This window comes from Dipodomys ordii, unplaced genomic scaffold, assembly GCF_000151885.1.
Source record: "Dipodomys ordii isolate 6190 unplaced genomic scaffold, Dord_2.0 Scaffold62, whole genome shotgun sequence".
NCBI classification, from domain to species: Eukaryota; Metazoa; Chordata; class Mammalia; order Rodentia; family Heteromyidae; genus Dipodomys; species Dipodomys ordii.
The window spans coordinates 862,285-877,090 of record NW_012267278.1 but is presented as its reverse complement, the minus strand read 5'-3'; the positions used below and the strand labels follow the sequence as shown (position 1 = coordinate 877,090).

At 39.8% G+C, this 14,806-nt stretch overlaps 2 protein-coding genes across 4 annotated transcripts in view; one reads left to right on the top strand and one right to left on the bottom strand.

Annotated features, from left to right (window-relative positions):
• The window catches only part of Wasf1 (WAS protein family, member 1), a 41,927-nt gene extending 41,601 nt beyond the window's left edge, over positions 1-326 (bottom strand). For both annotated transcript variants that reach the window (XM_013022394.1, XM_013022395.1), the window contains exon 1: positions 268-326. The gene's annotated coding sequence lies outside the window, so the exon portion shown is untranslated. The remainder of the gene's footprint in view (positions 1-267) is intronic.
• Positions 327-1,072: 746 nt separating this feature from the next.
• The window catches only part of Cdc40 (cell division cycle 40), a 45,514-nt gene continuing 31,780 nt past the window's right edge, over positions 1,073-14,806 (top strand). Inside the window, exons 1-2 of one of the 2 annotated variants that reach the window (XM_013022430.1) lie at positions 1,073-1,439; positions 9,079-9,165. In XM_013022430.1, the coding sequence (XP_012877884.1) occupies positions 1,251-1,439; positions 9,079-9,165 (276 nt within the window). In that variant the 5' untranslated portion in view covers positions 1,073-1,250. Of the gene's footprint in view, positions 1,440-4,710; positions 4,806-9,078; positions 9,166-14,806 lie in introns of those variants that run through there. The other variant, XM_013022431.1, reaches the window with a different exon arrangement.

Genomic DNA, 14,806 nt, shown 5'->3' with positions numbered 1-14,806 from the left:
TCCCCGAGCAGCCTCAGGCCAGTCCTGCAACGCAGACCCCGGCGCGCCAGCCTGGGTCTCCCGAGGCGTCCAGCCCGGGCGGCGGGAGCCGGGGCGACGCGGGATGGGGGTGGGGGGCGTCGCGGGGGTGGCGCGCCCATCCATTCCCGCAACCTTGGCAGACCCCGAGGTCCACGCGGCTGGCGCTCGGTCCCCGGCGAGGAGGACGTGTTCCTTTCCTAGGCCCCCTCCCCCGAAAGATAAAATCCCTGAGAGACTCGTGCTCACCGTGGAATCGTGAGGGGCTCTGCCTTACCCCTTCTGCATGCTTCGGCGGCGGCCGCCCGTCCCGCTCAGCCCCGGGAGCGTCGGGTTCCGAGAGGGAACCGGCTCCAGGAAGCAGCCGAAGCGCCCGAGCCCCTGGGTACGTCGCCCGGGGCGCGCGCCGGCCGCCGGAGCCACGGTGTGCGGGATGTGCGGGCGAACAACACCGCGAGCAGCCGCGGCCCTCCTCCCGCCCCCTCCCCGCGCGCGACGCTCCACAACCGGGCGCGGAGATCCTCGCCCGCAGCGGGGGGAGCCGCGGCTCGCTCCACCTAACGTCTGACCCTTTCTCCCAGGAGCGACTCCTGGCCGAGCCGCAGGTGTTCACTCTGAAGATTCTCACCTAACCTCGCAGCCCCCTGAGCCCAGGTGCGGCCCTGGTAACCAACCCAGCCCCCGCCCACTTAGCCATCCGATGAGGTAAAGATGGCTTTCCCCCCTTTCCTGGGGCTCTGTGGTATTACCCAATCCTCACATTTGGGGGGAGGGGGACAGAGAGAACCCTGCTTGGCTAGGGGTTGAGGGAAGATGATAGCCAATTGAATGAACTATCCATTCGGGGGCGGGGTCAAAGGGAAGCCTGCCCTCGTAGCCCCGCCCCTCGCTTCCAAACTACATTTCCCATCATCCATCTCTCACTTCCCGCCGCGCTGCAGGACGGGAGCCTCCAGGCCGCAAGGTATTTTAGAACTCAGCCTTTAATCTAACCCAACTAGGTCCTGAAAGTTATGGTAGTTGGGGATTCTCTCTGCTTCCCTAGACAAAAGTTTGAGAATTCCGTGCTTGAGTGTAGTTCTCGTAAAAAATTACATATTGTTTTAAAGTTTGATAAGTGATTTCTTAGCGAAGGAAGTAAATGATGTCTTCTCTAGTAATCTGCTAGGACCTGGGAGTCACTGCTTCTTCCGCCCGGGCCTGGTGTCTGTAGTGGAGAAACAGTCGCCGTCATGTCGGCTGCCATCGCAGCTTTAGCCGCTTCCTATGGTTCGGGCTCGGGGTCTGAATCGGACTCGGACAGTGAGGGCGGTCGGTGTCCGTTGCCAGCCGCCGACTCCCTCATGCACCTGACTAAATCTCCCTCGGCCAAGCCCTCGCTGGCAGTGGCGGTGGACTCGGCTCCGGAGGTGGCCGTTAAGGTAAGTGTTTTGGCTACTGGTGTGTGGGGGAATTGGCTTCGTTCCATCCCCGCCGCTTGCCATTAGTTCTCGGGTCACCCCAGAGTGCTGAGAGATCATTGCTAACACTTAGCTCCAGCCCGTTCCCACGCTCGTCATCCTTGGGAGAAGTGCACGTTTGGGACAACCCTCCACGGCTCTGCCCGCGCGTCTGTCCATCAGAAAACAAGTGGTCAAAGAGAGGGTAAAACTTGAATTTGTGGACTACGTGACCTGGGCTGTTTAGAGCCAGTGTAGTCTCAGGACGTAAATAAAACGATCCGAATTTCCCAAAGTAGCCCGACTTTGTTTTGATTAGGGAGAACTAGTTTCTACTCTGGCTCTACCACTTGTGTGAATTTGAGCGAAGGATACATGCAACTATCCTGTTTTCTCCCGTCTGTAGTAGAGGTAAGCATTTTTCTGTGCCAGAGGAGTATTGTAAAGATTTCAGGCGTACAGTCTGTAGCCAGATATCTAGTGATAGTGTTGTAGAGGTTAACTCTTGTGGTCTCTATGTTAATACAATAGCAAACGTGCATTGGACTTAAGAAACCGCATGCATGATCTTCAAAAAGGAGGATGTTAAAGGGAGACATTGGTTATATCATTCATTTTGCAATTACTTATTGAGCACGTGTTATTTGCCAAGTACTTTTTTAGGGGTGAAGCCATGGAGACCAACAAGCCAGCCTTCTTTTCCTCAGGATACATACGTTCTAGGGGAAGAGGCAGCCAATTAAGCGTGACCAAATAAAGTAGCTCCAGATTGGATTGAATACTATAACATAAACTATATAAGATACCAAAATAAGGAACAAGGGAGGAGTATGATTTTGACAGGTTGGTCAGGCAAGTCCTCTCTGAAAAAGACAGTTCAAAGAATGAGAAGTCAGTCCCACGTAGATTAAGGGAGGAGTTCCCAATCTTCGGTGACTAGGAAACCTGGGAAGGCAGACAGCTCAGAGCGGTTAAGGAATAAGGAAAATAATGGTCTGTCTGTAACTTGCTGAGAGCATCCACCACTTGGCATTAGAGCTCCATATGGGTAATCAGAGAGTGTTCCCGTCTAGTCTATCACATAAGTCTTTTAACCGGCTTTTAAGGACCTAGTTATGAATTTTGCTCCTTTTTTTTTTTTAACACTACTGGGGATTTAACTCAGGGTCTCTTGCTTGCAAGGCAGGTGGTGTGCCACTTCATCCACACCACCAGTCCTGTTTTGCATTGGTTAATTTTCCATGCAGTATTACCCAGCTCAACCTAGGCTTCAGTCTTCCTACCTGGGCTTCTTTCCGTCTCTGTAGATGACAGTCACAGGCATTGTGCTTCTCCCATTGCTGGGATAACAGGCACACACCATCTCAACCAGCAGTTGATTGAGATGAAGTCTCACAAACTTTTATGCCTGAGCTGGGCTTGAACCTTAACCCACTTTCCTTCTCGCTTCCCAGGTAGCGAGGATTATAAGCTTGAGCCACAGGGCCCAGCTGAGTTTTACTCTTTATTAGGACATCTGGCATTAAAGAATATTGGAAAATTGGTATTTTTGTTGTTGGTGGTTATCATGATGCTTGAACTCAGAGTCTGGGAGCTATCCCTGACCTCTTCTGCTCAAGGCTAACACTCTTACCACTTTGAGCCACAGCTCCACTTCCAGTTTTCTGGTGGTTAATTGAAGATAAGACTTTCATGGACTTTCCTGCCCAGGCTAGCTTTAAACTAAGATCCTTAAGTCTCAGCCTCCTAAGTAGCTAGGATTACAAATGTGAATCACCAGCTCGGAAACTGGTCTTTATAACAAAACAAAACTCTCCTAAGTTAAATCTTTCAGAAACTTCTTTTTATAGCCCTGCTTTTGGAGCTCGTTTTACTACTTCACCTCCATTTTCTCTACAACCCAATGCATTGTGGTCCTACATGGAAAACTGTTCTTCTAGACAATGTCCCAGGCCTTCCAGTTGTCAAGTTCTGCTACCTGACTTGAATCTCCACATGAAGTAACACTGCTAAATTGTTCCTCTTTCTCAAAACATTCTCTAGGACTTCCAAGAGGCTATCCTTAGCCTTCTGGTCTCCTCTTTCTTCTGCCCTTTCCTTCAATAAATTAGTGTTTCTTAGCACTCTTTGCACTCCACAAATTCTCCTATATCTTCAAACTCAGTCTGTGTTGCTGGTGGATCACAAGTAACCATTAAGCCTAGGTTTGAGTCAAGATTCTAGGATACATATCCTGCTTAGTACTCTGTGCCAATCTTTTCTCATCTTCATTGCAATGTTCAACACTAGAGCCTATCTCATGGAGTTATAAGAATTCTCATAAGCCATGGAAAGCAATTTTAGCAGTAAATAGTGATTAAATGTCAGCTCTCTTTTCTAATCCTAAACACTTCACTAGCTTAAGACCTAGTAAACATCTCTCCCAGATGGCTCTCAGGTACCTCTAGTTCAGTATGCTGGAAAATTAACATTTTCTTTCCCAAAATTAACATTTTTTTCCCTCAAAACCCACTTTTGTTTTTCCCATTTCGATTAATCATTCCACTTCCATCCCTTAGGGTCACCCTTTTTTTGTCCTCAGCCCCTGAAGCTAGTCATTTAGCTTCCATTTCTGTGTCATTAGTTTTTCTCAATGCAGTATCTTCTCTCTTTTCATTAGCATAACTTTCATATCTTTCTTAATTCTCCCAGTAACTACTGGTCTTTCTTTTCTCTTTCATACTTTTCTTTGGGGTGGTAGGTCCTGCCCATTGTAATTAGTGACATATAACAACTCACTTTATTGCTGCCATTGTCTAGTTCAAATTTTTTCATCATTTGTCTTTTCCTTCTACTTAGTCCGGTTTTGTCCCCAGTTTCACATCCCATTCTCTTCTCCACATGCAGTGTGAAGGTATTTCTAAATCCCAATTTGCCTATTAGAGAATTATTAATCCATGTTGCTTGCCTATTAGAGAAGTTTTAAGTTTCTTATGTACCACATAAAGCCTGCCATTCTCCCACATATTGAACACTGTAGAGCCCCATAAGTCTAATTTTCCTTTTTCTTGTCATGATTTTGCTCACACTAGTCTTTCTGCTCAAAAATCCTGTGCCTTGTGCCACTATCCCACACCCCAGACTCCACTGTCCTTCAGTTCTCAGAGCCAGATTCCTCAGCTGTGTCTATCTGAGTCCCTCCTTTTTATATCTCAACTGCAGGACTTGCCACATTGCTGGGATTTGTTAACTTTTTACTTTCACCTGGACTGACTCTGGGGCCCAGAGATTGTTGTGTCTATTCCTTTGCATCTCCAAATCCTGGAATACAAGATTAAGGGAAATGTATTTGGAAAGAGAATGGAAAAAGTAAGTGAAAAAGAATACCTTGAAGTATGTACATTGAGAATCTGAAGTTCAAAGCTGAGCTGGCAGTGTCAGAGGTGGGGCACTCTAGAGCTTATTTATTAGTTCAGGCTCTAAGAAATTAATAAGTAAGGAAATCCAGGAGGAAAGATTACATAAAGTATGTAAGATAAAGATACCAGAGACCAGAGATGCATCTAAGGATGCAGAGCTGGGCTATCCCTACTCCTCCCCTCCCACCCCCCACACTGAATGGTTCCCATTCTCTGATAGGAGAGCAGTGGTATATCTGTAGATGGTTTGAGAATTAGCACTTGTTTATATGATGTGGACAGGGAGGAAACTTGCATACAGTAAATGTATGGATTGGAAATTGATCAAAGAAGGAGAAATGAAGCAGGAAAACATTATTTTAGTACTTAACTAATTGGTATTGTGACTAATAGCAAGTATTTTGGCAAGACATAAATTTATGCAGTGAGCACTAGTGAGATTGATTATATTTTCATATTTGTTATTGGTGACTTTTTTTCTCTCAAAAATGATTTCCTTCCTTCCTTCCTTCCTTCCTTCCTTCCTTCCTTTCTTTCTTCCTTTTTCCTTCCTTCCTTTCTTTCTTCCTTCCTTCCTTCCTTCCTTCCTTTCTTTCTTTCTTTCTTTCTTTTCCTTCTCTCGCTCTCTTTCTTTCTTTCTTTCTTTCTTTCTTTCTTTCTTTCTTTCTTTCTTTCTTTCTTTCTTTCTTTCTTTCTTTCTTTCTTTCTCAGTCCTGTGGCTATAACTCAGGGCCTGAGTACTATCCCTAAGCTTCTTTTGCTCAAGGCTAGCACTCTACCTCTTGAGCCACAGCACTACTTCGGGCTTTTTCTGTTTATGTGGTGCTGAGGAATCAAACCCAGGGCTTCATGCATGCTAGGTGAACACTCTACCACTGAGCTACCTTCCCAGCCCTGTCTTTTCATTTTTTTCTGTAGGACATGTTTGTATTATGAATGCCTTTGTCAGACATATATATTGCAAAAATTCTTTTCTGTTTGTAACTTGGCCCCTAACAGTTTTTTCTGCCTTTTGATGAATAGAATTGTCTACTTAGTCCAGTATTATCAAATTATTCCTTTATGGATCATAGTTCATAATGATAAAAGATTCTATTCACAAAGAGGGATATAACAATGAAAGTGCAAAATATTTAAGCAAAATTTAACAACTATAAGAAAATGATAAGTGCTCAATCACAGTAGGAGATTTTAATATACATACATATATATATATCAGGAGTTGAGAGGACAAACAAAAAATATCAACTATGGGACTAGGAAGGTGGCTCAGTGGTAGAGTACTTGCCTTGCATGCTTGAGGCGCTGGGTTTGATTCCTCAGCACCACATAAGCAGAAAAAGCCAAAAGTGGTGCTGTGGCTCAAGTAGTAGAGTGCTAGCCTTGAGCTGAATGGCTGGCGGACAGTGCCCAGGCCCAGAGTTCAGGCCCCACGACCAACCCAAATAAATAAATAAATATCAACTGTGATACAAGAAATTCGAGCAACAAAATTAAACTGCATGTGAAGTTGTACAACATCACACAATGTGGAATATTGATTTCAAGAGATGAGATGTCAGATGGGAGGGGTTTCTGAAAAAAATTAAGTTTATTTTTCTTTCTTCTTAAGAAAAAATATAGTCAATCATACTACTACAAGAAAGAAGACAGCAGGGAGAAACACAGGCCAAGAATAAGGAAAGGACTAGCATGCTGGTACATACCTATAATCTCAACACTTGGAAGACTAAGGCAGAAGGTTGAAGGCCAAAGCCAGCCTAACACATGCCAAACATCTTAAAAGTCCAAAAAGTAATCCTGTCTTGTTTTTCTATATTTTTATTTGTACAAATGCTCCTTACAGCTGTCGTTTTGATTCATCTCGGTACCAAAATCACTCTGGAAGACATCTTTTTGTACTGTATTGCCGAACCCAGCAACCTTTAGTCAGCCTGATCCTATTTAATTTCTCCATGGATTGCTTTTTCCTTTCAGCTTTTTAATTTAACAAATATTTATGTACTGAATGGCCTGAATTCTACTAGGCAGTAAGGATATAACATGTAAGTATAAGTAAAAGTTACACAGAACAAATAATGTCACAAATACTGTGAAAAATACTTTAGGACCGTGAGCATTCAAGTGTTTTTCCTCGGGCAAGCAGAGGGAACAGATCAGGGAAAATAAGAAGATGATGTTACCAGCTAACAAAGGGAATGCCTTATGACACAAAGTAGTACAGAAAGCTTTGAATTGCTTGTTCTTTTTTTAAAAGCACCTGTTAGTTTAATATGGCAAAAGCGGGGAAATTAGAGTCCTGAACCAGGACAGAAGTAGGTGGAATATGAAGAAGGAAGAATGGAATGGGATTTCTGGAGAAATATACATACTGAGCAAGACTGCCTGAAGATAAAGTATGGAAAGAGCAGTATGTTCTGTGGCATAGTGTTTGATATGGTGACATCCACATATAATGAAATTCAGTAGGCAGTTGGATATGAGAATCCAGAGACCAGGAATGGGATCAGGTCTGTGAGACAAAAGGAAAGAGAGAAGGAAGGAAGTATAGGTGGATTGGGGGTGGCAATTGGAAGTTATGAGGAGAAGGTAAGGGGGTAAGGAAATGGACAGTTTTGAACTAGCGAGGAGTGAAGTTCAAGGAAAACACTTTTTCTGATGTAGAGAAACTAAATATCCTGTAAAATAAGTGTTGTTGCAAACATTTTAAGAGTGGAAGATTTTGGAACAATAACTATGTCTATGGTATTTTTCTTATTGGTTTTCTGGTCTTTGATCATTGGCCTGTATAACTATGCAAATTATCATTCATGGCATGCGTTCTTCTCTAGTATAACTGTTAACTTTATAAACCCCACGTGTATGCAAAATTTGCAGCATTAATTTGTATCACTTTGACAAGATATACCCTACCTTCAGCATGACATCAGCATGCCTTAACTAAAGGAAACGTATTTATAATGGAATAACAAGTTTTTAATATGTGGATGCTCAGAGAGGACAAAAGTGAAAAAGGAAAGTGCCCTGTAAAGCTACTCTAGGGAGCCAGGCCTACTTTCCAAGAACTGTAATGGGCTTTATAGACATATATTTTTAATCTGAGTGGAAAAGCTTCTGGGAAGTGAAGGGACTACAGCAAAGTAGAATTATACTCTGACTAATATTTTGAAAGCATTGCATTGGCTTCTATGTGCAGTGAGGCTGTAGGTGGGCAAGTGTAGAAAGTAGGGACACCATTACAGTAATCCTGATGCAAGATGCTCATTGAACTGAGCTGATGGAAAGAGGGTATGAAAAGTTGTTGTGAATGTATACAGAAGGTAGATTTGCTGATGGATTAATATAGTGTATGACAGAATAGTCAAGTATAACTTAGAGATTTTGACCTGAGCAACTGCTTATGAATGTAATTGCCAGTAATGTAGAGGACCCTAGAAGGTCATTAGGAGAAACAAGGCCAAGAATGATTTCAGATGTATGTTAGATATTCTAAGAAAAGATCCCAAGGCTAAGCCTGGATATACAAGTCTATAGAGTTCAAGAGACAGGGCCAGACTAGGGATACCATTATAAATTTATTAGTGGAAGAGTTAACAAAAGGAATTGCCAGTGATTTTTCCAGAATGTTCATTAAACTGAGGAATGAATTGAAAAAATGTTGAAGCATTGACATGGATTCTAAGACTTTAGGTTAAAAAGATTCAATCCCTGCCACTTCCTTCTGTTTCCTCTACAGTACCAAACCAAGAACCATCTGTTCACACATTTAATAGGCTTGCTAAATAAAAACAGTGCCTCTTCTGACTGTGGAACAAGAGAACCAAGACTTCTGAGTTAATTAAGACACAAAGAGAATTATAATCTTCTAATTAACTTATTTCTAAGAGTTTTTTGTCTTTTATTTTTTGGCCCTACTAGGGTTTAAACTCGAGCCTTACACTTGCTAAGCAATAGCTCTACCATTTGAATCACATCTCTAGCTAAAGTAAATATTTTGAAAAGAGAAGATTTGTTACATATGATACCTCTAAAACTAGCCATACATATACATTCAAATATTATTTTTATTAATCTTTTTATTTTAGAATTATCAGTAATATATATCAATAATATAATTATCATAATTGGTGATTTAAGTGGCTGGTGTTTAGAAGCTTTGGTATAATTTCTAAAATGAAATAATTACATGTGAAATTTTTAATGTTCACTTGGTTTTTTTTTAGGAAGATTTGGAGACTGGAGTTCACCTTGACCCTGCTGTGAAAGAAGTTCAGTACAATCCTACCTATGAGACCATGTTTGCTCCTGAGGTAAGGAAACATATTCAAGATTCTCCCTTTTGAAATATTTAAATCGTACATAGGTAGATTAAGAGTTACTGAATTTTTTAAAGTTTTCTCACAAAAATTTACTATTTGAACTTTTAGAACATAGATCCTTCTGATATCCAAAAATCTAAATAGTACTTTTTTTTTTTTGTAAGGATACTTTATCTACCTATAGATAGCTGGTAAACTACGTCCTTTAAAAAAGGAAATATTAAAATATCTGATTCCTTTTTTTTTTTTTGTCCAGTCCTGGGGCTTGAACACAGGGCCTGGGCACTATCCCTGAGCTTCTTTTTGCTCAAAGCTAGCACTCTACCACTTGAGCCACCGTGCCACATATGGCCTTTTCCATTTATGTGGTACTGAGGAATCAAACCCAGGACTTCACGCATTCTAGTCAAGCACTCTACCCTAAGCCACTTTCCCAGGCCCATAGATATCTGATTCTTCCTCTCAGCATTGATAAAGAAGTATTATAATTAACCATAAAGTAAACTAATGTGTTATAAAACATTTAGTTACAAATGCCTCTGATATGCCATACTAACTCTTCTGGAAAGTAGTCATAGTATTTGATGCACTTAGTAAAGCAAAGAACTGCATTGAGTTTGGGGGGTTTTGTCTGTTACTTTCTCCCCCATCTCCACCCCCACCCCAAGCTCTGGTAATAAACACTAACAGAGCATGAAAACAAAAATGAAGGAAGAAAAACCTGGCAGAAATAATTTCCATTGTCCATTTAAGAACATTTTTGATTATTATCTACTTAGGAAGTTTATATTAAAAAATTACACTCCTAAGCCGGGCGCTGGTGGCTCACGCTTGTAATCCTAGCTACTCAGGAGGCTGAGATCTGAGGATCTCTGTTCAAAGCCAGGCTGGGCAGGAGAGACCGTGAGACTCCTATCTCCAATAAACCACCAGAAAACCAGAAGTGGCGCTGTAGCTCAAGTGGTAGAGTGCTCACCTTGAGCTGAAGAGCTGAGGGACAGCGCCCAGGCCCAGAGTTCAAGCCCCACAACCGACCAAAAAAAAAAAAATTACACTCCTAAACATTAAAATGGAAAAGGATGCTTGATTAACAAATAGAGATGCCAAAAAATAGTCATTATAAAACAGAAATTAGGCTTTAGAAGCAGGGTCTTTGGCATGCACCTTAAAGGTTCAGGTGGAGTACTATTATCTTTTTAGTACTTTTCATTTAATAACATATAGTCCTTGTCTTTTGTCTGTTATCTCAGAGTTCAAGAATGATTTCATGTGTTTGGCCTAGATTTCCATGGTACTTCAAAGGTGGCCATTAAAATGTGTAGCATAGCCAACAATGGCAGTGCTTATATTTAGATAGTGCTCCGGCCACTCTGTAGAGGCAGTGAGTACAGTCTTATTCTCATGCTCTTGAGCCTCTAGGACATCTTAGCTTTTATTTTATTATTTAAGGCTCTCTAGACTAGTGAACGATATAGACTTTCTCATTCCCTTGGCACCATTTCAGCTGCCTCACTGAAGAGAGGTTGTATATTACATATATGTTTCATGATTTTTAAATGAACTGTCCTTGAGTAAAATAGAGCTCCTAAATTAAGAAAATGAGAAAATTTGGAAGTAATGTGGTATATCACACTGTGATGTCAACATATTTCTATGATGCCTGTTTTTCTTCAGTTTGTTAGTCTTATATAGAACCGAATATTGCTTTATAAAATTATAATTTTCAGAACTTTCAAGAAAAAATTTAAAGATCAGGTAAAATTTTTGTGATAATATTGTGAAGGAAATAGGCCTTGACTTGATTTTATTAAAAATCAGACAGCATTAAGAATTTTTAAATTATACTTCAACAGGACGTAAAATATGGAACTATGTCATAATTTATATGTATGTATCTATTTAGATGCTACTAATTTTAAAGTTTTATTAGGAGATTTAGTCTACAAAATTAAATAGGCAAAAGTTTTTCCTTTATCTTTCTTATGTGATACCTGCATTTTTCATCAGCAATATTCCATCAGCATGTATGCTTTGTATTGTTTAAAAACAGTACCTCGTGCCTATAAGTAACCTATATAAGTGGATTGAGAGGCTGATAACAATAGAAGATCCTCTGTTCTTATGTATACATTCCAGTCTGGGCAGGTATCTAAAATTCCGTGTGGTATTTAGATTATTATGTCTCCAAGAGGCTCTTTTAATGTAAATAACTGGAATGGATCATGCAAAAGTTATTAAATGTTTTGTATGGTATCATTAGCACAGAAGTCGCTAATTTTTATATGAATGGTTATTATAGATTTTTCACTCAGAAAGCAGATATCTAAATTAAAAGACCTAAAAAAAAACCATAAAAGCTTAGAGTGGTACTTTGTAGAATACTGTTCAGGGTTTAGGGAGCCAAGAGAAAGTTTGTCTTGATGAATAGCTGATAGATTTCTGAGGGTTTTGATTGATTGTTTGTTTTGGTAGTTCAAGGGTTTGAACTCAAGGCCTTCTGCTTACAGTGGAGGCCTGAGCCATAGGTATGTCCCTGATTTCTGAGGCTCTTACATAGAGAGATCACATCATCAAAACTGAATTTTTAGGGAGACTTATTTGTTAAGGGTTTGCATAATACAGAACTACTTTACTACTGAGGGATTAATAAAACTTTGCTCATTTTGTTCTGCTTATGTCCCTATGAAGTAAATAGTCTATCATTATTTCATAGCAGGGAAACCAGGTCACTGATTATATTGCCAGCAAGCGACATTTTTTGAAGATTCAGGTCCAGATCTCTCATTCTCTCTCTATAACTGAAAGATCAGTTGAAAGGCCATGATGGAGTTTGCTGGGTACATTGCTATATCTTTGACTTTGCTAGTTCTGAAAATTAACCAAATTCTTATTTTGTAAAACAATGTTCCTTCCAACTAAGGAGTTTTCCTTGGTTTATCTATTTATCTAGATAAATTTTCTTAAATTGTGGGCTGTATAAAATTCATAATAGCCTAATTGTTCCCATCTAGTGATTTTTTTTTTATTTCACTCAATTCTTTTTTAGTATCTTAGGGGAAAATGTATTTATTAACTTATTTAAACTTACAGATCTCAGGAAGAACTTTAGACTCCTTTAATAAAATAGACTCCTTTCAATAAAAAAATATAAAAGCTAAGGAAAAAGAAAAATACCAGTTACTGTTAAAAGTGGTTATAAGGGCTGCTATAAATGTTAATACCAAAACGAACTTAGAAATCATGTGGCTCACCTCTTATTTTATAAGAAACTGGGCTCCAAGGTCATAAGAACTAGCATTAAGAAATTTTCTTATACAAATAATGTTTAAACTTTGCTTATGTCTTATAAGCTTTAAGTATTCTGCAATAAAATTGAATTGTTATCTTTTTCTAATTTATAGAAATAATGCAGTTAATAGGCACATCCCACCTTAAAATATGTTTGTAAATTTTTAAACATTAATGACTGCTATAAATATTCCTAGCTACTCAGGTGGCTGAGATCTGAGGATTGCGGTTCAAAGCCAGCCCAGGCAGAGTAGTCTGTGAGACTCTTATCTCCAATAAAGTACCAGAAAACCAGAAGTGGTGCTGTGGCTCAAGTGGTAGAGTGCTAGCCTTGAGCTGAAGAGCTAGGAAACAGCACCCAGGCCCAGAGTTCAAGCCCCATGACTGACAAAAAAAAAAATAATATATATATATATATTAAAATTTTAACAAAAATCTGTATATAATACTAATTCACATATTTGGGGTTTTTCCCTGTGTGAACTTACAGTTATGATTTTGTGTATTTAGTTTTTTAGTATAAATTTTCTTAATGTCTATTATGTAATAATGAGATATTTCTAAGATAGTGGCTCTTAAGAACTCTTCTTTCAAAGACTTTTGAAAATTACTACCTCATAATACTAAGTCTCTGAGTTATCTACTAGCATCTTCTCACATTAAAAATGTGTTTCATAAGTAAAGTTCTTTCACTTCTACCATTTGAGAGATGATTTACCTATCTTAGAAGAATGCCATTCCAAAATAGCACAATAGTTTCTCTGAGCTTACTCCTCCTCTGTAATGAAATCTTACATTCTTTGATCAACATCATCCATAAGCCTTATGCCCCACTGCTCTTGGTAACCACCACTCTACTCTCTGCTTGTGTTTTCAACTTTGTGTAATTCTACAGATAGTAAGATCATCTAAAATTAACCCTCAGAAATCAATGGCTTTTCTGTATGCCAACAATGAAAAGAGCACGGCTGAAATCAGGAAAGCAAATCGTTTTGTAATAGCCCCACAAAAAATAAAATAACTAGGAATTAGCTAAAGAAGTGAAGGACCTCTACGATGAAAACCTTAAAAACCTGAAAAAGGAAATCAAAGCAGAACTTAGGAAGTGGAAAAACCTCTTATGCTCCTAGATTGGAAGGATCAATGTCATGAAAATGGCAATACTTCCCAAGGGTATCTACAAATTCAATGCAATACCTATCAATATTCTAACCTCATTCTTCAATGAAATAGAAGAAGCAATCTAAAAATTCATATGGATCAATAAAAGACCCCAAATAGCCAAAATGATCCTTAACAGAAAGAATAGTGCTGGAGGAATATCAATACCAAAGTTCAAACTCTATGACAAAGCCATAGTAATCAAAACAGCTTGGTACTGGCACTAGAACAGACCTGAGGACCAATAGAATAGAATTGAAAACCCAGAAATGAGCCCACAGTCCTAAAGACACCTAATCTTCCATAAGGGATCTAAAATAAAATAAAATGGAAGAAAGACAGCCTCTTCAGAAAATGGTGCTGGCAAAATTGGTTAATCACCTGTAGAAAACTAAAGCTAAATCCTTATATATCACCCTGTACCAGAATCAACTCCAAATGGATCAAAGACCTCCGAGTCAAAGCAGACAGCCTGAAAACATTATAGGAAGGAATAGGAGAAACCCTAGGTCTCCTTGGCACAGGCCAGATTTTTCTTAAGAGAGACCCAGAAACAACAAATCAAAGAAAGGTTGGACAAATGGGATTGCCTGAAGCTGCAGAGCTTCTGCATGGCAAAGGATATAGCTAGCAAGATCAATAGAAAGTCCATGGATTGGGAGCAGATCTTCACTAGCCATACAACAAAGAGTCTCATATCTAAAATATACTTGGAACTCAAAAAATTAAATCCCCCCAACAACAAATCCTCAAAGAAACAACTGCCCAATAAATAAGTGGGCTAAAGACTTAAAGAGAAACTTCTCCGAAGAGGAAATAAGAATGACCAATAGACACATGAAGAAATGCTCAACCTCTCTAGCCATAAAAGAAATGCAAATCAAAACAACATTCAGATTCCACCTCAGCCCAGTTAGAATGGCTATAATCAAGAACTCTAACAACAGATGCTGGAGGGGATGTGCCAGAAGGGAACCTTACTGCATTGTTTGTGGGAGTGTAAACTTGTTCAACCACTTTGGAAAGCAGTATGGAGGTTCCTCAAAAGACCACATAGAGCTCCCCTATGACCCAGCAATCCTCCTTTTGGGCATTTACCCAAATGATCACAAACAAGACCATACTAAAGCTACCAGCACAACTATGTTTATTCAGCATTATTTACCATAGCTAAGATATGGAA